At 36.2% G+C, this 23329-nt stretch overlaps 1 protein-coding gene across 1 annotated transcript in view; it reads left to right on the top strand.

Annotated features, from left to right (window-relative positions):
* The window catches only part of LOC149285070 (zinc finger CCHC domain-containing protein 7-like), an 81106-nt gene that overhangs the window by 42612 nt on the left and 15165 nt on the right, over window positions 1–23329 (top strand). Inside the window, exons 3-6 of the mRNA XM_089495861.1 lie at window positions 1463–1506; window positions 3098–3217; window positions 4090–4260; window positions 12631–12666. Coding sequence (XP_089351987.1) covers window positions 1463–1506; window positions 3098–3217; window positions 4090–4260; window positions 12631–12666 — 371 coding nt within the window. The remainder of the gene's footprint in view (window positions 1–1462; window positions 1507–3097; window positions 3218–4089; window positions 4261–12630; window positions 12667–23329) is intronic.

Below are 23329 nucleotides of genomic sequence, written 5' to 3'. Positions count from 1 at the left end.
TTCCTAGCTCCCTTTTGTCTTCTCTAATTCCAACCAGTTCAATAGCACCTTCTAATTTCTCATTGCTGCCTTTTGTGAAGGCACTAAAGAAAGTACCAGCTAGAACATCATGCTCCAAGTGTTTCAGTTCCAAAACAAAGGTATTTTTAATTGAATAGAGCAGTGTAACGACATTGCACCCCATTGTTTTAACATGTATTTTCCCTCAGTGATTACAAGAGGTCAGTGCCCCCGATTTACACAGTGCTGGGTTTGTCGCTCTGTTGTATAATAATGCCACATGAGCATGGTTAAGTGTTTTTGGCAAGGCTCTGCCATTTGGGAGAACATGACAGCCATGTTGTGCCACATTTCAGACTTGCCTCGCTAGGGCTCTCCATCATATCTGTGATAAATAAGAAGTGTTGCAATTAATATATCCCTAATGATACAAAGAACCAAATCTAGAAAATTAATAGTCTGTGCTAAACTGTCTAGTATTAACGATTAGTCTTAGGCTTTACTCATTTGCCTTGTCTATATATTGTCATGATCTAATGATCTGATGTTCTGACTTGTAGTAACATAAGCCCTTGTAGTTGTCTGCTCAGAGTTTTGTTGCATGTATGTTAATGTTTATAGGTCTTTTAGTTACCTGTAATTCTAGTCAATTCCAGGCTTTTATTACCCGAAAGAAAAAGCGTTTAGGGGGAGTATTTTTAACGCAAGACCTTGTTTTAGATAAATGCAACAATGGGAATGTACATATATTCATGTTTATTCTGTTATTTTGATCGAATGATATTCCATCTTATAATGTTGAGTGTTTGCCATGTAGTAACTGTCCCGAAAACTATTGAAACAGGTTATTAATATGGTTTACTGGGCAAGGCAAATTCACAGTGCTTACCTTTGGAAACGAGCTCTGGTCTTAGCTTCCAACCTCAGTGTGTTATACAGTGTATTTAGGTAAATATAAATCAATTTGAGCATTTATTCAACTTTTGACATATTAATTTCAATAGTGTTTTCAAACCAATCCTCAGAAACCTACAATCATTGCTTTTTAAATTAACAAGAAATCTGTGCCATTTGTTTGCTGTCCTTTATATGGAGATATAAACTTCTCTTATAAAATAAATTTTCGCTAAAGAGATGGCATCCCTTATACTGTCAGTGGAAGCCAATAATGCCCTGCCATTGGGGCATTTTGGGCATACAATAACCTTTGTCCTTACATCTGCCCCCATTATACAGCAGGTGACTGTATGCTGGGAAATATGTTAATCAGGGGAATCAATAGGAAATATATTAAATATGTTTTACCAATACTTTACTAAATGCTAGTGCCACGTGCAGTGTATTTATTTTGTCTAGAAAGGCATTATTGCCAATTTCTTGCTCTTGAATGTATTAAATCTTCCACACAATTTTCCCTGTATTTGTATGTCGGAAAATGAATACTGTTTTTCTTTTCTTTTAGGAGAAGGCGGTATTGACTGGTCAATTAGTGAAAGAGATTTAGAGGTAACAACTTTTTATAAAGCACTTTTGTTTGATTTACTAAGCTTTTTGTGCAGACATAATAGTATAATTCAGTGTAAGTATATAAAACTTGTAAAAAAAAAAAAAAAGTATTATATTTATATTCTATATTATCCTTAATTCTAATTCTCACACCTACATACAGCATGTTAATTATGTTTATTTTACTTTACATTTCAGCATTGTAATGTAACAATATCCTCTCTAATACTTTTTAGTATTTTATGCTGAACCTGCCATCTTGCTGCTGCATTTCATGCTTTACAGCGGAAATATTTCGTTTTCACGAAAAGTTTGCTAAAAAAAAAATGTACCAAGAGGCCAGGAAGTGTGATATAACTTCCTGTTTAAGCAAACGGTAGAATTCTAATACAGAACAAATAATATGAACAATAAAAAAGTTATGTGAACACTCTCCAGGGATTTATTCAATCCCACACCTTATCATATCATATATATGACATATATATCGGGCAGAAAAGTAAAAAATAAATCCTGGACTTGATATCTCAGGAAGCAATTATAGGCATACAGAGGAAAGAAGAATACATAGTGTAACTCCATAATAAACTTACAAAATTAATTGTGCAATGAAAATTTGGAGCTTAATGTTTCATTGGGGTCCATCTCCGTTCTCGAACGTTCATATGAATTGCCAAAATTGGCAAATTTTGCTAAAATTAAAATTAGTGTGGATCAGAATGCACAAGTTATATTTATAAACATTGTACTATTATATTAATAATGTATTATATCATTTTAACTTCCCTGCCATGAATCCCTAAGCAAAGGGGCATTTACAGGCAACATCACCTTTCAGTCTCCTGATAAAAAAGAATTTCAAGTGGATAAGTATTTTGAACATTTTAACTAGAATTTAGGATTAAGGCAGTAGTATTAAGACCAGCTTTGTACAGCAATAGATATAATGCTGGGATATATAATGTAAATATGTTACTTTAACCAGAAGCCACATGACATCTAGCTTGCTTTTCAAAAAGTGTAATGAAGCAGGTATTGCATTGTAAGCAAAGCGAATCGTTATTTATAGCTAATTCAGTAAATACAGACAACACCGTAATTATTCTCTTATGAAACGCCATCTTTCACTGCAGTGCTATAAAACCTGGGGTCTCAAAGACAGGTACTTATGATTAATAAACTATTCCTTGTTTATGATGCTTTATGGACATATTTTAAGATGTTTTCATGTGTTTTTGTATTTCATAATTGCATACTCTAGCTCTCGAGTACATTTTCAGGATGCACAAATAGAGGGGATCTGTCAGAATGACTTTGTTTGAGGATTGCTCCGCCTGTGCTGACTTTGCAGGAAATATCGAACACTTATACTGTGAAGGGGTACTTAAGAACCAGCTCTGGGGATAGCGTTAGTCTAACCACTGAAAATTTAATGCAACTGTTGTTAAAATCTAGCAGCCAGTCAGCTTTCACAGAACGTCTCTTGTATGTGTATGATGTTTTTTTTTTCCAATCATATAACGTAAATTGCATTACATTCTGCATATTACCGTGATTTAAAGAACTCATTCATGCATTTTTTAAATTTCAGGCGCAGATTGGGAACTATAATCCTCTGCGACGGTCCAACCGGTACTATACAGATAAGAATGTTGTCTGCAGGAATTGTGATAAAAGGGGGCACCTGTCCAAAAATTGCCCTACTCCTAGGGTAAATATTATTTGGGATTGAAGCGTTACATGTGCGTTTTTAAGATTGATCATTTGTTATTGATGATGGCTATCTCGTTTTATGTAGCTTCTTATATTATAAAACAAATTAGGTATATTTTCTATGGAATACACATTTCCACTTATAGATTATGTAAAGTAAATATTTTGAGATTGTTTAATAGACTGCACAAAGCAAAGCATGTCAGATCGTGGTGTAAAAGTCCGTATCTAAATCCAATTTCTTCTCTTATTAGGTGCTCTTTACCTTTCCTTATGGCATTCTGTCATAACAAAATGCATTCCAGTGCAGCTTTGTCATTTATTTTGCAGAGGAGGGCTGGCATTCATCAGTCTGGGCTCTTCTTTGTAAAAAGCCAAAAACACATGTTGCAGACAACACACTATCCAGTCCTGTCCAATGTAGTTACACAAAGGGAGTGCATAGAAAACCAATAAAAAATACAGAAATGATCACTGATGGGTATATATGCTGCCTTAAGCCATTTTAGTTAAAGTGCCCTGGTGGCTGTGTGGACTTGCAATTAGAACATAAGAAATGCCTTGGAGTAGTGTCCCCAAATCCTAAAATCAGAGCATGCCAGAGGGTAGCTGCCCTCATGCCCCCCCCCGCTTTTATGCAATGGGTACATATTAAAATACTCACATATAGGGCACTTATTATCTTCTTATTTTTCCAGCAGGTGTTGTGGAAATTCTTCAATTGGAGTTTTTCTCATTACAGTGAAGAAAATAAATCAAATAGTACATTTTTACATAAACAATTATTTGTGATACCGTGGTATTTTTGCATTATTATTTTGAATCTGCTGTCTTGATTTATCTATAATGTAACTCTTCTTCTCTTATTAGAAACAGCCAGCTTGCTGTCTTTGTGGTGAAAGAGGACATTTTCAGAACAGTTGTCCAGCACGGTACTGTTCAAACTGCTTCCTACCAGGACACTTCTCTCAAGAGTGTATTGAAAGAGCTTATTGGAAGAAGAGCTGCCATCGATGTTCCATGACTGGTCACTATGCTGATGTGAGTGTGCCAAGATTTGGCTTGACTTTTAGTTATTTTTTATGTTAGTGGTCAGGCAGAGAGAGTTCTTGGCACCTAGCCCATTCAGCGGCTAACCACTCTAACGCTAGCCGTTTAGTGCTCACAAGTGCCATTTATGCATTCATGATGGCAAATCTTTGATAGGTTGGAATCCACAATGTGTCAAAATCATCATACATGGATAATTTTAAAATGTTTACATTTTTAATTGCGCTTTTGATCCATTAACTTTTCTCAAAAGTTGAATCATTGCTATTAGAAACATACTACCATGGGTGTAGGGATTCTCTTAGTAGCATTCTGATTCTGATACATCACCTGGAAAATTTATATTGCAGACCTGGTCTCAGAGAATAAAGGTCCCAAAATCTATATGTGTGGGCAGAATGATACAGCAGCATTATAAAGCCTGCCCTGTCCACTGAACTTATACACCGTGCACGTGATGCTGATAGTGCTTTGTTGGTTCTATCTTTGGAGAAACCTAGCTTCTATCCCTACCCTAGTATCCTACACTCATGTGTCCTAACATTAGCATGAGGGGATCAGCTAACGCCAGTTGATCGGTTGATTTTGACAGACCCGCTTCTGTCGGCATAAGCAAAATTTTTAGAATCGACTCCCAGAAACTATGATCAGCAGAGTGTCACAAATATAATCACTGCAAACATTTCCAGCAAATGAGTAAACATCCTAGCGCTTGTGTTTAATGCTAGTTGGCTTTATCTAGGGGATATACTGTATGTTCTTCACCGTTGTGCAACGCATTGGGCTTAAAGAGAATATATGTTTATATGTTTTGTTTTTTTCAAATGTGGATATTTTTTATTTTATTTCTGATATCCATAAAAAGGTATTGCATTAAATATTAATATAAATTTCAGAGACACAAAATGGGCCTGAAGAGGAGGGTTAATATTTAACATAACAGGAAATTAAGTGTTAATTTTGCTGTGGATTTTGAATACTAATAAGTAAAATTAGAATCTCTAACAGAGCAGTTTTCAGTAACGGTGTACTGTGCATGAGTTTGCACACTGTTGACTGTCAGATCCAGGCTTGGGGCTTTTAATAATCGGGACTCAAAGCCCCATGAAGTCTCAGTGTAGCAGATGCTACGCGCAGGACAGCCATGAGAAACAAAATCTTCTCAATCCATAATTAAAAGAGAAATCCCAGCAAGATTATTTCAGAATGCAAGAAGTGAAATAAACAGATACAAAAAATGATGGTGCTGTCTTGGTAATAAAGACATAAACAGATTGATGGAAAGGTCCCGTGTTTTTGCTCTTGTCTTGTCAAAGAAGAAAGATGTATCATTTTAAAGGTTTTCGAAACAAAATCAATTCCTGTAATTAGTGTTGACCTGTTTGTCAATTATAAATGTACCTGCCGGCCCTTATGCTGAGTGAGCCATGTTCTGGGAATGTCAAGCACGATCTCTTTATAAATAATCATACATCCATGATGATGTTGACCATTGTTTGTCATGCCTGTTCATCTATACTTGTTCCCTTTCTGACTGTTAATTATTAAGCATGTTTAAAACCTTATGGCAAAGTGGTTTGCCATAGCTCGCAGAGCTAATGCAACATTGAAGATCCTTGTGTGAGCACCACTGGAAAAGTTTTGTTCTCAGTCGGAACATTCAATGCCTTTCCTTCTTTTTTATGTTTTAAATTAATATGCATACTTTTTAAGGTTGGTTAAAATAATAATTTGGCTAAATCAAGAATGTAAGTGCATTTTATCTCCAAACTCTGGGTGGATTATTAGAGTCATACAGTCTGGAGCTGAATCCTTATATTCTACTCTAGTTTAATGATATATCAGCCTCTAAATTGTTTCTTTTCCCGCTGGTGTTATATCACAGTTAAAACTCCTATATAAAAGGAGGCTAATTAATTTATGATATTTTTATCTCTAGTAGTAATGGTTTCCATTAAGGAACAAAATTACAACTGTTTGGTTGCCACAATTAGTTTGTCACTACAGTAGAATTACTATGATGAACTGTTTGAGGGTTAATATTGCAGAAATTTCTGCATGTGTAACGCTTATCTCAACAGACATACATATTTGGTACACGGTTTACTGTATATTGGTATTCATGTATATGAATAAGCTAAAAGTCCCAACTATATGTCTCCAGTTGATAGAAGAAGCCTGGGGACCCTCTGGATTTATTTTTGTACATGCCAACTAATTTTCTCAGTATGCCATTTTAAACCATGTAAACGTGCGTGCTACAAATGAACATTTGTGCCCTTGAAACCGTACAGAAGTGTATCACATTATTAAAGCCCCTGTTTTATTGCAGAGCCTTGTAATGGGAAGGCTGTAACAGCAAGCAGCTTTGACAGCGCACCAGAGGATTGTGCTAAAAAGTTGTATTTAGTAATTGTAGGCATTATGTCAGAGCCTAACTGACTGGGAGCTGAAGGATTTTCTCTGCGAGACGAGTTGCCGTGCCAGCAGGGACTTGAGTCTCCAGGGCCAGCCGTGCTCTCATTAAGATTTGCCGCCAGCAGCAGCGGCGGTGTTTTGCCAAGTATGTGACGTCCTGTTGTTGTATGCTTGGCTTGTCAGCCCACAGCTTCCTGACACTCACTTATGTCACCCTTTTTATTCAGAAAAGGAAAGAGCTTTTGATAATTTGACAAGACAAGCTCTTAAACGATCTAGGTCATGGCCTTCCCTGTCTGTGATTGTGAACATATTTCCTGAAAGCCCTGTCACTCATCACTGCAACATTTTCTCCCAGGGAGCATGCAGGCTCGTCCTAAGTCTCTTGTCAGCTCAGTTTGGTTATTCATATATCACATACTGTAACAAAAATATTGTACGTTTTTTGGGTTTTTTTGTATCCCTCCTCACTTCTTTGATTTTTTTTTTGTAAATACTAGCATGTTAGTGCAGCTAATCCTTTATCCAGTGTTGTGTTCCCAGAAGGGCTGTATATAAGGACTCTCTCTAGTATAAGGCAGACAACTGGCCAAGGGGAGCTGAAAAGGAGGGAAGGCCGCTTAGTGGTGTTTTATGTTTGCTCACTGTTGTGGAAATGTGAGGAATGGTGGCCAGGGCTCTCTATTGAGCACTTGAGTCCCGGTCTGCTGTCGGGGGCTGTTTAAGATTGAGTGTTTTATTTTCTTTGATGTTCACATTTAAGAATAGGAAATTGGGAGTTAAACAGATGCGGTACGCATTTCTTTTTCTTAACATTTTTTTTTCTTTTATCTGAAAACAATAATTAGAATCCAATGAAATCCACAAAATGCATCTCAAGGATTTAGAGTCTTTTTTTTTTTCTTCTTTTCTCAAATAGTTATGAATATGTTGTTATCTGTGTCATGGTGTGAGTTAATCCTGCTGGCATAACATTTCAGTGAGAGGTGAAGTAGTAAAGAAAAAAAAAAATCTGATCTCTTTAATTTTTTGGTCTTCTTTCAATCTTTGCTAACACTAGTTAGGTCACCTTATGTGGGTGTCAGACCGTTTAATGCCTTTACGTCGGTGCGTTTTCCTGATAACACTTGTACCACTTCATGTATCATGCATAAGAAAGATTGACGGCTATCAACGAATATTAACTATTTCAAAATACCTCAGTAGTATTATACAGCTTGTTTAAAGATTGGTCTGTCTTAACCTTCCAGTTCACTGAGGGGTTCAGTTTTGGATTTAAAGGACGTTTTATTACTTTTTAATGTTAAATATTGATCTAGAATTGCGTCCTGTAGATTGTCAAAAAGAGCTAAACATGACCAGATGCCATCTGGTCATTATAAATAATGGTTTCCTTACTTCCAACACAGATAACTAAATGAGGGTAGGTAGCATGTTTTGTTTCCCTAATCACAGTACACGTGAGCACTGTGGCTTGAGAATTAAAGCAATAACGTGATAAGGGGCTGTCTTGGTTGAACTCTTCAAATCCCCACTCTTGGCATTCTAGAAATCTGTTCTGAAACTGCGTTAGGCTTGTTAATATATTTTCCACAAATAAAGAGGTCATGCTGTTAGATGGCATACCAGCAAAGTAATTGTGTATATTATTTTGTAGAAGTGTGGGCAATCAAAGACTTACTATAATCAGCGGGACTGCATTGCATTTTAACCAAATGAGACTCTTAAGCAAGGCTGTTTAACCCAAAGGTTTGGTTAGATCTAATTTTACATGGCTTTATTGCATTATTCCCCTAAGCTTAACGTGTGAAAAAGTTTCGAAACAGTGGACATTAGCTATCAATACTCGTTTCACCAAGGTTTTTAAGTGGTATGTTCTCAGTATGGGCTTAACAATAGTTGTTCAGTTGAGAGTAATTTAAATATGTTTTTAAATATATTTTTTTATGGGCAATGATTTCATATTGATGTAGGGTCCTTGCAAAAAATATCAAAAGCTGTCATATGTAACAATTTGTAATCCTCCAAACCAGTGCATACAGTGCCCTCCATTAATATTGGCACCCTTGGTAAATATGAAAGACTGAAAAATTGTCTTTATTTTTTTATCCGTTTGACCTTTCCTTCAGAATACACACACAAATATTCTGCTCTCATGGAGATGAAACAATTGCCAGCACAACACAGGTTTATCCAAAGAAAAACGAAAAACTAAAAACACCCAAAAAACACGTGTAAGGTGATGGTAAAAGAATAGGAGCCAAAAATTACTTCTCTAATGTATCACTGCCGCAGCCCAACCAGAACCAGCTTGATTCGTTGCTAGGATACGACGCAAGGAAGTGATGACGTTTTCTCCCAACATGCACCGTGACACTGTGAGGAGCTTGATCCGTTGCTAGGATACGACGCAAGGAAGTGATGACGTTTTTCCCAACATGCATCGTGACACTGTGAGGAGCTTGATCCGTTGCTAGGATACGACGCAAGGAAGTGATGACGTTTTTCCCAGCATGCATCGTGACACTGTGAGGAGCTTGATCCGTTGCTAGGATACGACGCAAGGAAGTGATGACGTTTTTTCCCAACGTGCACTGTGACTAAAAGCATTCCGGAGGACATTTAAAGCGGACGGCTACAATCAATTTTTATTCTATTTTTACTCACCACGATTGCGGATTACCATAGCGGATGACATCAATTTATATTTATTTCTCCTGAGGAAGCCCAGTGAGCGGCGAAACGCGTTGAGAAGTTTTTTAATCTGCATGTTCCTGATCCACTACAATGGACATTTAGTTTGAATAGCGACTTGAATTCAACCATCCTGTAAGTGCTTTTTTTAACTTGCGCATATACTATTAAGGAAGATACTGCACCATATGGTTGTTTTCTTTATTTTATGCTCTTAGAGATTTTAAAGAATAAAGAACAGTCTTCATACCTCAGACGAGCCTGTTGTGCTGGCACTGTTTGTGAGTGCATTTCACACCTTTTACATAGCTTATTGTTCTTGACAATATTACACTATAAGATTATTTCTTTTTTCTATGTACACATGCGCCCCGAATTTTGCTGGTTATCCAAAGAAAAGAAATTATGTTAAATATACACTCACTGGCCACTTTATTGGGTACACCTGTTTAATTTCTTGTTATTAGAAATAGCTAATCACCCAATCACACGGCAGCAACTCAATGCATTTACGCATGTAGACTTGGTCAAGGCAACTTGATGAAGCGCAAACCGAGCATCAGAATGGGGAAGAAAGGGGATTTAAGTGACTTTGGACATGACATGGTTGTTGGTGCCAGATGGGTTGGTCTGAGTATTTCAGAAACTGCTGATCTACTGGGATTTTCATGATCAACCATCTCTAGGGTTTACAGAGAATGGTCTGAAAAAGAGAAGATATCCAGTCAGCGGCAGTTGTGTGGACAAAAATGCCTTGTTGATGTCAGAGGTCAGAGGAGAATGGGCAGACAGGTGCAAGATGACAGGCAACAGTAACTCAAATAACGACTCATTACAAACAAGGTATGCAGAATACCATCTCTGAATGCACAACACGTCAAACCTTGAAGCAGATGGGCTACAGCAGCAGAAGACCACACCGGGTGCCACTGCTGTCAGCTAAGAACAGGAAACTGAGGCTACAATTCGCACAGGGGTCCAACTCGGTACTAGCAAAGTGTACCTCATAAAGTGGCCAGTGTGTGTGTGTATATATATATATATATACACACATACACTCACTGGTCACTTTGAGGTACACCTTGCTAGTACCGGGTTGGACCCTCTTTTGCCTTCAAAACTGCTTTCGTTCTTCGTGGCATACTTTCAACAATGTCCTAGAAACGTTCCTCAAAGTTTTTGATCCATATGGACATGATGGCATCACGCAGTTGCCGCAGATTTGTTGGCTGCACATCCTTGATGCGAATCTCCTGTTCCACATCACAAAGGTGCTCTATTGCGATTCGCGTAGACAACTTACGCTGCAGCCGGAAGGAGGTGTGGCTAGCAGCGGGGGTTGTCTGTGTCCATCGCGCAGACCTTCCCCGGCTGTCAGATCAGAGTTCCCCACACCGGTGCGGGGAACTCTGATCTCTAACAGCTGGGGAAGGTCTGCGCGATGGACGCAGACAACCCCCGCTGCTAGCCACACCTTCCTGCTGCAGCGGAAGTTGTCTACGCGAATCACGTAGACATCTACACGCTGCCCCAGCTACACACCGGGGACTCAGAAGTAATGGTAAGTACGGCGGGCGGGGGGAGACAGGAGGATCCAGGTCCCCCTGCAGCTGCGGGGGATCTGGATCTTAGTCGTCTCGTAGTCAGACCTATTTGAGGTCTGATTATAAGACGACCCCGATTATAAGACGAGGGGTATTTTTCAGAGCATTTGCTCTGAAAAAAACCTTGTCTTATAATCGAGCAAATACGGTATATAATTCATGAATACATACATTTATGGGTGCTAAAAATGACGTCATATTCCGACGCTCAGCATTACAAGCCGGCACCAGGACCGAGCTAGAGGGCTCGCAAAGGAGAGAGAGGGGCGCCGAGCGGGTACTGAAAACTTGATAAGCGAAAACCACTCGACACCCCTCTCTCCTCCCCTTAAAAAAAAAAAAACGGCGCTTGGGGCAGCAAAGTGCCGCCTCTTCAAAACTGCCGCCTGGGGCAATTGCCCCACTCTGCTCCATGGTAGGGCCGGCCCTGATTAGACATTAGGTCTTACATGGCTGCTAAGAAAATTATTTTTCTTCATAGCTATGCTTAGATTCTAAAGTTCGTATAAATCAATCAACCACCATCTTAAAACTGTGTACCCACATTACATATATTCCATTTTATTAATGTTGGCTAAAAACAGATATTCAAGAGCATAATTGTATGTGTAATACCTGGATCCTACATTGTTCGTATACTGATTTGATTATACACAAGCACTGACCCGAAACAGTTATGGCAGTGGATCACGGACAACTGTCCTAAATTCATTTATTTTGCATGAGGAAGATGTGAACTCTTTCAAGGTCAGTTTCCCTCAATTTCAATGGGGGACTTTATAGGTTCAAGTCTTGCTTTTCTGTGGGACTCTTCACAGTAGAGAAAAACACCAAAAAGTTTCACCCACAAGAAAGAAGGAAATAACCCAATATGAAAAGTTTCTTCTAGGGTCTACTCTTGGTCAACAGATGGCAAAATCTCCTAGACACCTTCCTCTATTGCCTAAATCTTAAAAAATTTATTTTAATGGTATTGTAATTTTTTAAATATGTAAATTCAATGTAAATCAGCTGAGAAAAACTGGTTACCCAAACAGTAAAGTGGTAAAGTACAATAATTGTAAACATTGTTAAATATATTGAACATTAACAACATGTTGCCAACAAAGACAGATAGCTGTAAGATAAATATATAAAACGGTGGTTAAAAAAACCCAAAAACGGAAAGTGTTATTAAATCTAGTCCAGACCTTAATGTTAGTTTGCAAGTTTGGTGCATAAATGATGACTGTGAAATTTGAAAGGCATAACAATACAAAATAACTTTCTACTGTGATTTATGTGAGTAATATTTCTATGTATATGGTTATATTTTTATACTGCTGCTGTAATATTTGTTCCAGATCACTGTGGAAGATGCGGGACAGCAGTGAAGATTACTTAGAGTTGTAATCAGTTTATAGAGTAAAGGAGGTGGAGGCTTTTCTGGGCTGCTGACAATGGCAGGGTGTGTGTTAAAGCAGTGTAAAATTCAATTAAACAGTGCAGCCAGGTTTTGTGAAGCTGAAATCCAGACCCTTTCAGTTAAGCTTCTTCATTCCTTGTGACCGAGACCAGCAGATGCTTTGTTATGCCAAAACCAACAGGCTGTAAATCACCTAGCTTCATACTCCTAACTGATCAATATTTTTTTTTTATGTTCCAGGCTTGCCCAGAAATATGGAGGCAGTACCACCTAACTGTAAGTAGATATACCTTTTTTTTTTTCTCTTAACTCCAGGATTACTTACTCTTCCATGAAGTTGCAACTACAGAAAATTTTGTCTGGCCAGGTACCCTCAGAGGAAAAATAACCAACGATGAACAGTTTCTTCCTGGATTGAAGAATGCAGTAGGAATATAATACAAAAGTTTAAGGGAATACTTCTTCACAGAACACTTTTAGAAAATAACATTAAAAAACAGTTAATAGTAATTAAAGAATTTTAGTTCATTTAAAGTTAGAGGATCTTTCTTTTTATAAGTTTTCCCCAAACTTTTAATATTGTACTTTGCCTCCGTGCCCTACTTATTAATTTCAAGTACATCCCATTTCAAAACCTATTTGAGAATCCTAAGAATAAAGCAATATATAAAAAGAAAAGTTTTAACGAGAAGCATTTAAGCTTCCTGGAGCTCCACTGGAGTTTCCTATTACTGATAGAAAGTTAACAAACAGCAACAGAGGTCCCTCTGACATGGGAGTTTTATTAAATAATACGATACGTCTGTCCACTTTTACAAAGTACACTATCTGTCAGGCCCAATATTATAAAGCAAAAAAAACCAAAAAAATAACATGGTCAAAGAGCAATGAAACTGGACGTGGTTATCACATCTTATTTATGCTTTATGTGCTTATTAGGCACTATAGTGTTAAAAATACCCAGATGAGTTTATGGTTTGTGAGAGGATAAGGGCCTGGTCCCAGTTATATATCCTAGTTAAAAATGTAAACACACACTACTGTTTCTTGAGATGGATGCTATGAAACCTCTCACAGTATGGAAACACAATGGTTATATTAATCTGTTATGTCCAATGCCTTTTGGTTTTACATGCTCGTTAGCTCATTTTATAGCTCTGCAGAATATGAGGGTGCTATATAAACCAGGTAATAATAATAACAAAAAGTATGCCCGGAAAATAAACCCTGATAATCTGTACTTTTAGCAACTTAATGTTCTGTGTATTTTCTACTTAATATTTAAGCATTTGCATCTACCATGCCTCAAAGTGATTCTAAACGTAGCTGTAGCTAATACTCTTGTCCCTTTGGAAAAGGCAAGTTATTATTTATTTACTTGTCTATTTCTTGTTGGTTATAGTGATGTGGGGAAGTTATATTTATGTAGTTTAATTGTTATCAAGCAAAAGTATACCTTAAGTTATCCAAGAACCACTGTGAGTATGCTTTTTGTGAAGCTTGGCTGATGGTGCCATCATGCTGGCATTTTCATAAATGCTCATCGTTCCCTCTTGAAATAGCTGAATACTTTATTAGGCAATTATTACTAAGCTGTGTTTCTGCCTACAAAATTAATGAAAATCTTCCCAAAACTAACAGGCTTTTCACTTACATTGTGGTCAAACGATCCCACAGCTTTTATATTCAGAACCTTCATAGAGAAAGAGTGTCATCTACTGGACTGGAGTGGCATTTCCACAATACGTAGCTCGAAGTTCAAGTATATGTATTTGCCAGTTGCTCTTACCCAGCAATAATTTTGATAAAAAGTTCAGCACATTAATTACTCTGCTTATATATATATATATATATATATATATATATATATATATATACTCTAATAAAGAGACTTAGCTTACGTGTATCGATTTACATTTAATGTGATCTAGCTGACTGCCTTAATATGATGGTAATCAATGAAAATGTTATCCTCCGGATCGTTTGTTAGCTGAGTGGTTGCATTTGTTGCAAAAGTGCTGTATATATTTTATGCAGAAATGAACATACCCTAATTCCATAAGCATTGGTAGTGTTAATTGTTTCTTTTTTGTTATATTTTAAATTTAACTTTTTTGGTAATGACATCATTGCAGCCCACTAATTTATTATTCTCGCTGTTCTCGCCCAATTCATTTATTTTGCCCCTATCAAATACAGAGCCCGTTGTCCTTCTCCCATAATGTTGTTATTTCTGTGCAAATGTATCATGTTATGAAAGTATACCTTTTTTCCTAATATGATAAAGTTCATGTGAAAATTAGCTTCCAACATATTATATTTTTATACCAACATAAATAAGTAATGTCATGTTTTTTTATATATTTTTTTCAGTGTAGAACTGATTTTTCTTACCAGTTTCCTTTTATTTAATATTTCAGAGAAAAATGACAAATTATTTCCATTTATAAAATGTATACTGTTTGTACCTATTTGCTTGGTTAAAGGCTTGTCTATTTAAAATACTGCTTTTAAATAATTATTTGAACAAAAAAGTGAATTGTTTTACTTTTGCAGGTTTACAAATTGTTAAATCTTAAAGTCTTGTAAATTTTTTTTCTACCCAGCCTTCAGTTTTTGCAAAAAGAAAAAAAACATTGCTATGGTGGCTGATGGCATGAAATGAAACGATTTAACTGATGTAATTTTAATTTTACTGTAGTATATTCCTGGAGAAAAAATATTTTTCATAATCATCATATGTTATGTTATATTGTAGTTTGGGTATCATTATGGTAATGCCTTGTTTCTTACGTAAGCTTCCTTTTTGGAGTTTTTTCACACTTGCCACTGGCTAATTTTACTAACTATTTGTCTCCACGTAATCTTTAATTAAAGTGAAATTTACTAAGAGAGCCAATTACATATTTTTTGAAGTATTTATAAAAACAAATATCACAGATGCTTCAATATTTCAAATTTCTGCCTGAAAACAACGATTATTTATGCCACCATGCTAATAAAATACATTTGTTTCATTTATAAAGCTATTTTATATATTTTTCCATATTTGTAATTCCGGCTATTAACATTTGACTCCTTGTTATGCTGAGGGTCTTGTTTTTCTTTGACACATGTAATTTACTAAATTGCCCAATATATATTTGTGTTAGCATCCATTCAGTAAGAACTGTTTTATCAAATCGTATGATTTTTTTTCTGGAAGAATTTGTTATAAATAAGAATATTTCTAGAGGAAAATTCTCCATCCAGAATAGATTTATTTTAATGTTATAATATGTTCGCTGAGTGTTATTTATTAAGACATTGGCCATCCAAAATTCAACAATTTGTTTTTTAAAATGCTTAATGCCTGTTGCAATTTCCCCCTTCTCATTCCCAATCAAATAACTTCTTGTTTGGGCAACCTTTTTACACCATTTTGGGTTAACGCATATTATTAGTTCAAAATTAAATACAAGTGACAGGTGTGGCAACATTTCCTGCTTTTTTCATTTCTATTGGCCTTTCTTCTAAAGGTTTTTGCTTGTAATAATGGTATTTTAATTTTCTGTAGCTGGGCTATTGGTTTCATTTTAAGGCCTGCCTTGCCTCTGACTCTCCAGCAGAGAGCATACCGCTTCTTACAGCAGACTGGAGACATCCTTTTCTTCCCTCCCTGACACTGGATGGATATTAATACCTAAGTTGGAAAGATCACCATTTCGTGAAATATTCGATCCCTTGTTGAAAACTGTTGTTGGAAAATAAACAGTAGTGTTTTTGTAATTTGTCTTAAGAAAAAAGGGGACGCCATGTTTTTACAACAAGGCCTATCGGAAATGTTCTCCATTATTTCCTAACTCGGCAACATGCTTTAGGAATGCTCAGCATTAACTGCACGATGGAGTAACTTTGTTAGTGAGGAGATCAAAATTTTACTTTTATATTAGTGTATAGATTGTGTCATCTCTACAGGGCATCAAGACCCTTGCTCCCAAATGCCAAATCACTATCTTGGTGACTACTAATGTTACCGAATTGGGGTTAATATTGCTATTTCCTTAGGTTCAGCGAAATTATAGAATTCTAAAGAAAAAACAAAAAAAACCCCTAATTTCTGGGTCATAGTTTTCTAACCGTTTGTTTAGAGGGCATACTCGCTTTAAAGCAGAGTGCATTTTATATAAGTGCCGGTTTTCATACATTTTGTCAAGATAGGGATTCTAAAATCCCAGATGACATTAGTCATCAGTAGTGTGATGTTGTCATAAGACAGAAAAACATTCCACTTAATTCTAGAAAATAAAAAACAAAAAAAAAAACTTTAAGATGTTTAAATCTCCTATCATTCAGAGTGGAACAGCACACAATTTGCCATTTGAATGGGCCGTATATTGCCCAAATGGTAGAAAGTCATTTCATTTGTGATATGAGGGTATAGTATAGTAATTAACATTCTCTAAAAATCCTTTGGTCATTTATGTGTGTGTATGCACATAATGGCCAAAGGACTTTAAGAGAATGTTAATTATTTTACTTTACCCTCGTATTCGCTAACACTAAAATAATCGAAGATGCCTGAGGTTTTTGTGTGTTTTTTTTTTTTTTATTTGCTTTATATGTGAACATTTTATTACTTTTGTGAGTTGCATTTGGCTGACCTAAACATCCCTTATGCATCTATTGGAAGCAAAGTTCAACATTAGATGTGTCTGATACTTAATATTTTAGGTTTTCCTGCAACCCCTTTATATGCACAAACATATATAAAATATTTCCTAATTCGGAGGATTTACATAACGCTATACTCCTTGAACACATTAGTTTAGTTGTTGTTTTTTTGTTACCTAGTCTTGGGATTATAAAACCAGTTTATTATGTAGAAACATTTAAGAATAAAGTAAGAGTGATCTGGTGAAAAGCTATATTTGTAGTACTCTGCAAGAATTAAGATACTGTCTCTGAAGTCATTCCGTATTAAACGTGGAATTTGACGGCAGATACCCATGCCCATTTTCCTGATGTAAACGCTATTATTAAGTGAGCAAATTTAAGTTCTTACAGATTGTTTTTGTTGGTCACTGGATAGCAAATTTGCACAGCCTTGTTAATGCTGCTTTACGTTCACATTTTTCCAGTGACGAAAGCGAACACATTTCTTGAAAGTATAATTCATATAATAACAAATAGAGTGGCTGTATACATCTGTTTTAGCAATGTGTTTCTGTCCTATTATGCTTGCATTAAACAACCATAGTAACTATTCATCATCATATCAGGTTAAGGCAAATGTATGGTGAATTTAAGAGCTAGCCATTTTTCTTTCTAAGAACCTAGAAGAGGTATACACAGAGAATATAAAATACTACAGTGACCATCTGGCTCCAGGGATTTGTACTACCCTGAAATTTTTACTTGATCGATAGTTAATTTGTGTTGTAAAGTAGCTTATTTCTGTTTTCATATTTATTTTATATTATGCATTCTAGGTGTATGCAAAACATTCCGACCATATGTTTGAAAAGTGATTTGAATTAATTTATATAATATTTAAAATTTAAGACATCTACTAGATAACTTTATATTTCTTTTGCATGCATGTATTATAACAAGATACTTGTTATGTTATTGATGATCAGTTCTCTATAGTTCAGGGTTAATAGGCTCAGACGTCACATATCTCATTTTGTCCCATACAGAGTTACATTTTCGACCCAGATATGTTTTACGGCTTTGTGATGTACACTTCCCCCCTAGCCATGCTAAAACTTTTCATTATGTATGGTTGATTACCTATTTTGGTATCTTTTGGTTAACAAATAAATGTATTTGTTACTAATCGTCCAGGCACATTGTGAATGTTATTATGCCTGGCCTAAACCTATTCATGTAAACTACTCCAGAGAAATAAGTTGAGTTTTTTGTAAGGCCCTTTTCATGTTTAAGATTCCACAACTGTGCTGCATAGATCACAGTTAGATTTTTGTTTATTACTTTTGTTATTTAAATACACAATATTTGATATTATACATCAGATGACTTTAATACAACCATATTCACTACTTACTAGGCATGACATATTTGACATGTTTGTAGTTATAGTAATTCTTGTAAGATATTTGTTTTTTTTGGCGTAAATTTGTATACCCTTTTTTTTTTTTTTAATCAAAAATTGAGATGTATACATCCACAGTTTTTCCAGATATTCTTTTGAATCAGCCTACTTTGTAGGGTTTTTGATTTGCGTGTCTCTTTAGCACTTAGAAAGACGACCCGGTGCACTGTATAACATTGAGTCAGAGAATATTAGCGATGAAAGTTAGGTCCTGTGCTCGTCTCATTTAATTGGACTCATCCTTTAAATACAGGAATTACCCAGCACCAAGCCACCAAAATGGAAGGTTTTTTGTTTGGTTGTTGTTTTTCCCCCATTAGCGCTGTTCTGCCTTGGGTCACACATTATTTTCATAGGCGCTGGCAAGGCCATTAGCAGTTCTAGTTAGATGCTTAATTTTTCTTTTGTAAGACCTTTACAATTTTCATAACACATATGGAACTTTGGGCTATTACATTTTTGTAGCTACTATATGAGTGTATATTATTTATATGTGATGTTTTTGGGTTTTTTTTGTTAAAATAATCTTTGTCTTTTATTAAATTCTTATAGTTTGTGCCAGACCCTTAAGCTTAGTCCTTTGCAGACATAATAAGCTGGATGGTAGTTTCATGGGTGCGGTGTATGATTCCTTATATTTACTGTCATATTTTAATACATTTCCTACAGTTTGTGTGCTGAAAAACTGACCCATTTTTTTTCTTGGTAGCATTGTTTTGAAACGTTTACTTCATCTTCAATTTCCTTTTTTCTGCAAAAGAAAAAAAAACAACTCAGTGTATATAATGTTGACCTACCTCTAGAACAAGCCATGTAAACATTTTTCCATTTAGTGTAACATATTTAAGGTTGTCTGGTGACTTATTCCAGTTTAGGCAAATCGTTTCCCAATAGAATGTCATTGTAAGTACAAATGTACTGTTATAAGCCAGCGAATAGTTGCACAGCAGGTACACTATGTGACCAAATGTATGTAGACACCTCTCCTAATTATTAGGATTAGGTGTTTCAGCTTGTATAAAATCAAGCATATAGTCAAACATAGATAGTAAAATGGATCATACCCAAGAACTCAGTAACTTTAAACTTTCCCACAAGCTAGTTCGTGAAATGTCTGCCCTGTTAGATCTGCCCCAGGCCACTGTAAGTGCTATTAATGTGAAGTGGAAGCATCTATGAGTAACAAGAGCTCGGCCACGAAGCAGTAGAGTGCTTCCAAGAGCTGAAGCATGTAGCGACTAACGACTGTCCTCTATAGCATCACTCGCTACAGATTTTAAAACTGCCTCTGGAAGCAACATCAGCACAAGCAGCTGCATACAAGCTAAAGATTTATTGTTTTATATATCGCCATCAGATTCTGCAGCACTGTACAAAGGGTAGACAGGACATAACAATTAGTATATAACAACATGACATACAGAATGTAAGCATGCATTCGAACTAGAAACCAGAGGAGAGGACAGACATTGGATGAGCAGAAAGACCGGTTACAAGTGTATTCAGAAATTAGTAGGGGAGAGGTGTTCCTAAATCAATGAGAGAGGAAGATAAGGCTGGTAGCATCATTCATGGTGAATTGTAGAGGGGTGAGACAGGTAAGAGGGAGTCCAGCTAAGACAGATTTAAAATAATCAAGGCGGGAGATAGTGAGGACATGGACAAGAGCCTCAGTGGCATCTTGAGTTAGGACAGATGCAGGCAATGTTTTTAAGACTATGTTTTTTGAGACAGACTGAATGTGTGTGAGTGGAGTGGTGTAAAGCACATCACCACTGGATTCTGGAGCAGTGGAAACATGTCTCACTATCAGAAAATCTGATGAATGAATCTGGGTTGGTAGATGCCAGAAAAGCGCTACCTACCAGAATGCACAGTACCTACCCTGACTCTGTCTGTGTTCACACAGAAAGGTCCATAAAGACATGATTTGACAAGTGTGATGAGGAGGAACTTGAGTGGCCTTCATAGAGCTCTAACCCTATTCTAATTTAAGACCTTTGGGATGAACTGGAATAAACCTTGCAAGCCAGGCCTTCTCACCCAACATTAGTGCCTTACATCACAAATGCTCCTTTGGAGGCTTTTATAGCTGCAAAGTGGGGTCATCTCTATATTAATGCCAACAAGCTGATATAGGTGTGATGGTCATGCGTCCACATGCTTTTGGTCATACGGTGTATTTGGACTCATTTTGGTGATGCACAAACTGTGGGGGGGGGTTTGGTGTGTGTTACCTATTAATATTTGTTAGCAATATATTACAGTATTAATAAAGTAATTAAGACTTTGAAATGTAGTGCTATCAACATAGGAGGGAAATAAGAAAAATGTTCTTGATGACTGGGACATCCCATTTATCACTTTGGTTATAAGAGCACTTTTAATATTACAAGCGTACTTTTAATGCACAACCTTCATTGATATTATAGTGACAGTCTGGTCTTGAGCTGCCTCTGCCCTATATCTTCATATAGTAACTGCTGACTGCGAAGGTGATTTTACAGCACAGTGTACTTCAGTCAAAGTTCTTTGATACAAGGACCTGCATTATAAAGCATCCTTTCTATGTTTAATTACGGACAGTTTCAACCTAAGCCCGTTAGAGCAGGGGTTGTTTAAACATAGCTTAATCTTCTTATACTGAAACCCTCCCATAATCTAAAAGCTTTTCTGAAAAGTTATTAAAATACGTATTGTTAACTGATAGAAGTACATTTCAGATGCCTAACTAAAAAGAGATTTAAAGTAAGAACTGGAGGTCTAAAACCGTACAGATACTTTCTTGTTTCCTGCATCCTGTTGAAGAACATATAGCTATAGTCAACATGTAAAAATGTAGATGAGAACTGAGAGCCTCTTTGGCTTCAGTTGTTTTATGTTGTGAGTTTTTCCATCTTAAGTCAGTAGAAGGTCAGTATACCTTATCAGTAATTAATGCTCAGTTCTTGAATAAACTCAATGAAGTGGGTCCCAACCCTAGAAGAGGTCGTCTAGCCACACTAACAGTGCAGGATTTTAAAATGTTATAAGGAGATTCAGAAAACCTGGACCATTGGTTTGCCACTACTAATTATGTTTTTTTTTCTTCTTTGTGATTTTTAACCTTTAAATGTTATTTTTATGATCCATTCCTAAGCTAAGCTTTTTTTTCTTTATTATAACATATGTAGTATAAAATCACTGCTTAAAATGCTCGGTTTGGTCTTTTATTATGGCTAAAAGAAAAAGTTATGCTTACAAAATTATTAAACTTACAATGTTAAAAGCAAACTAATATTTTCTAGTTAGAGCAGTAAAGACATTACATTGATGTCTAGTGGAACAATAAGAAAGATACTTTATGAAGGATAAAACAAATTAGATATCCGGTTATCGTTAAGGTAGATGCTAAAGATGATTACATTACAACACATTTTAACCCCTTAATTACCAGGACTATTTTATACAACAGAACCAATTTTTGTGTTTCTTCAACCATTATTTCTTTTTTTCCTCTTTTAGTGTACTCACACGTTATATTTTTTGGAGCAAGCAGGACTTTTTGTTAAAAAAACAAACAAAAAAAACACACAAACATACAAATGTAAGACATTATTTTTTATGAATAAGATTTTTTTTAAAAAGCTCTACATAAGACTAATTCCGCACAAACTAAGCACCACATTAATATTATTTAAAATGTACAAATAAAAAAAAAATTGCCCCTTAGAAAAAAACAATAACACTTAAAATAGTATTTTTTTAATCGTGGATCTTGGGGCCCAGGGAATCACAGTTTTTTGGGGTTTTTTGGGGTTTTTTTTTACTGTTCTCTTGTCTGTCTCCAGACAGATCACAGTTCGAAGGAGAGAGGCAGAGAACATAGACAAGCAGTCCCTGCAATTGTCATCTTATGGTATCAGTGCATGTGATTAGCTGTGAAAGTGATCAGCTGCATGAAAATGCAGGGGATCTGCTGTAGATTGACCGCTCTGGTCACGGAGTTTTCAGCAAGAACAGTAAGCCTGCGATGATTGTGACATGGAACTGTTTTTAACCAATGAAATAACAGGTTACGTCATTGGTCCTGTAGGGACATCTTATGACGTACCTGCAGTGGTCGCTAAGGGGTTTAACAGGTAAAGTGAAAAGGTTGGTTTTATGTTGTAGTTAAATTTGTGAGATTTCTCCATAGTCCCTTCACCCATTTTGTTGGCCTTTCATAATGAATAATGAAGTGAGGGATTTGAAACTACAACTCTCATGCAAACTCTCCTTGCATCTCTCCCTTTTAGTGAACAATATGTCTTAAGTGAATAAGCAAAGGGACCTACTCCCCTGGCTTGTGGGGCTTTTGTCTCAAATATAATTTGATATATTCATTTGGTATAAAATATATAGATTAAATATGTTCTGTCCCAAATTTAACTGTTTTGTCACTTTATTTACTGAACTAGACTGTAACTACTTTACTCATAAGGTGTGGTTTATGATCTTGCAGACAGTTTATCACATAAAACCAGGTGTCATGTATGTTTTCCTTACCATTATGTAGTGTTAATATTATATACTACCTCCCCACGGCATCGCAAGCTGCAAAATGGTAGTCTGTTTTACTATTTAAGTCACCTATTCAGATTCCTATAGACCAGCCAGCACTCAACGTCTTGTCTCGTGTTTTGTGTATATAGACACATGCAGACATATATCGAGAGTCTCCAGTAGGTATCCAATATGATTGCAATCCCTGCTTATCCATCCACAATTGTTTGGGGTCAAAACAGTGGCAAAATACCAAGTTAGCGATCCCATGCGAAGTGAATGGCAGCTCCTCTCAGGACAATTGGCAGTGCTTCCCAG

The sequence above is a fragment of the Sceloporus occidentalis genome, unplaced genomic scaffold, assembly GCF_023333645.1.
Source record: "Sceloporus occidentalis isolate IW3139 unplaced genomic scaffold, rSceOcc1.0.p SCAF_85, whole genome shotgun sequence".
Lineage (NCBI taxonomy): Eukaryota > Metazoa > Chordata > Lepidosauria > Squamata > Phrynosomatidae > Sceloporus > Sceloporus occidentalis.
This window is presented reverse-complemented; position numbering and strand designations above follow the sequence as displayed.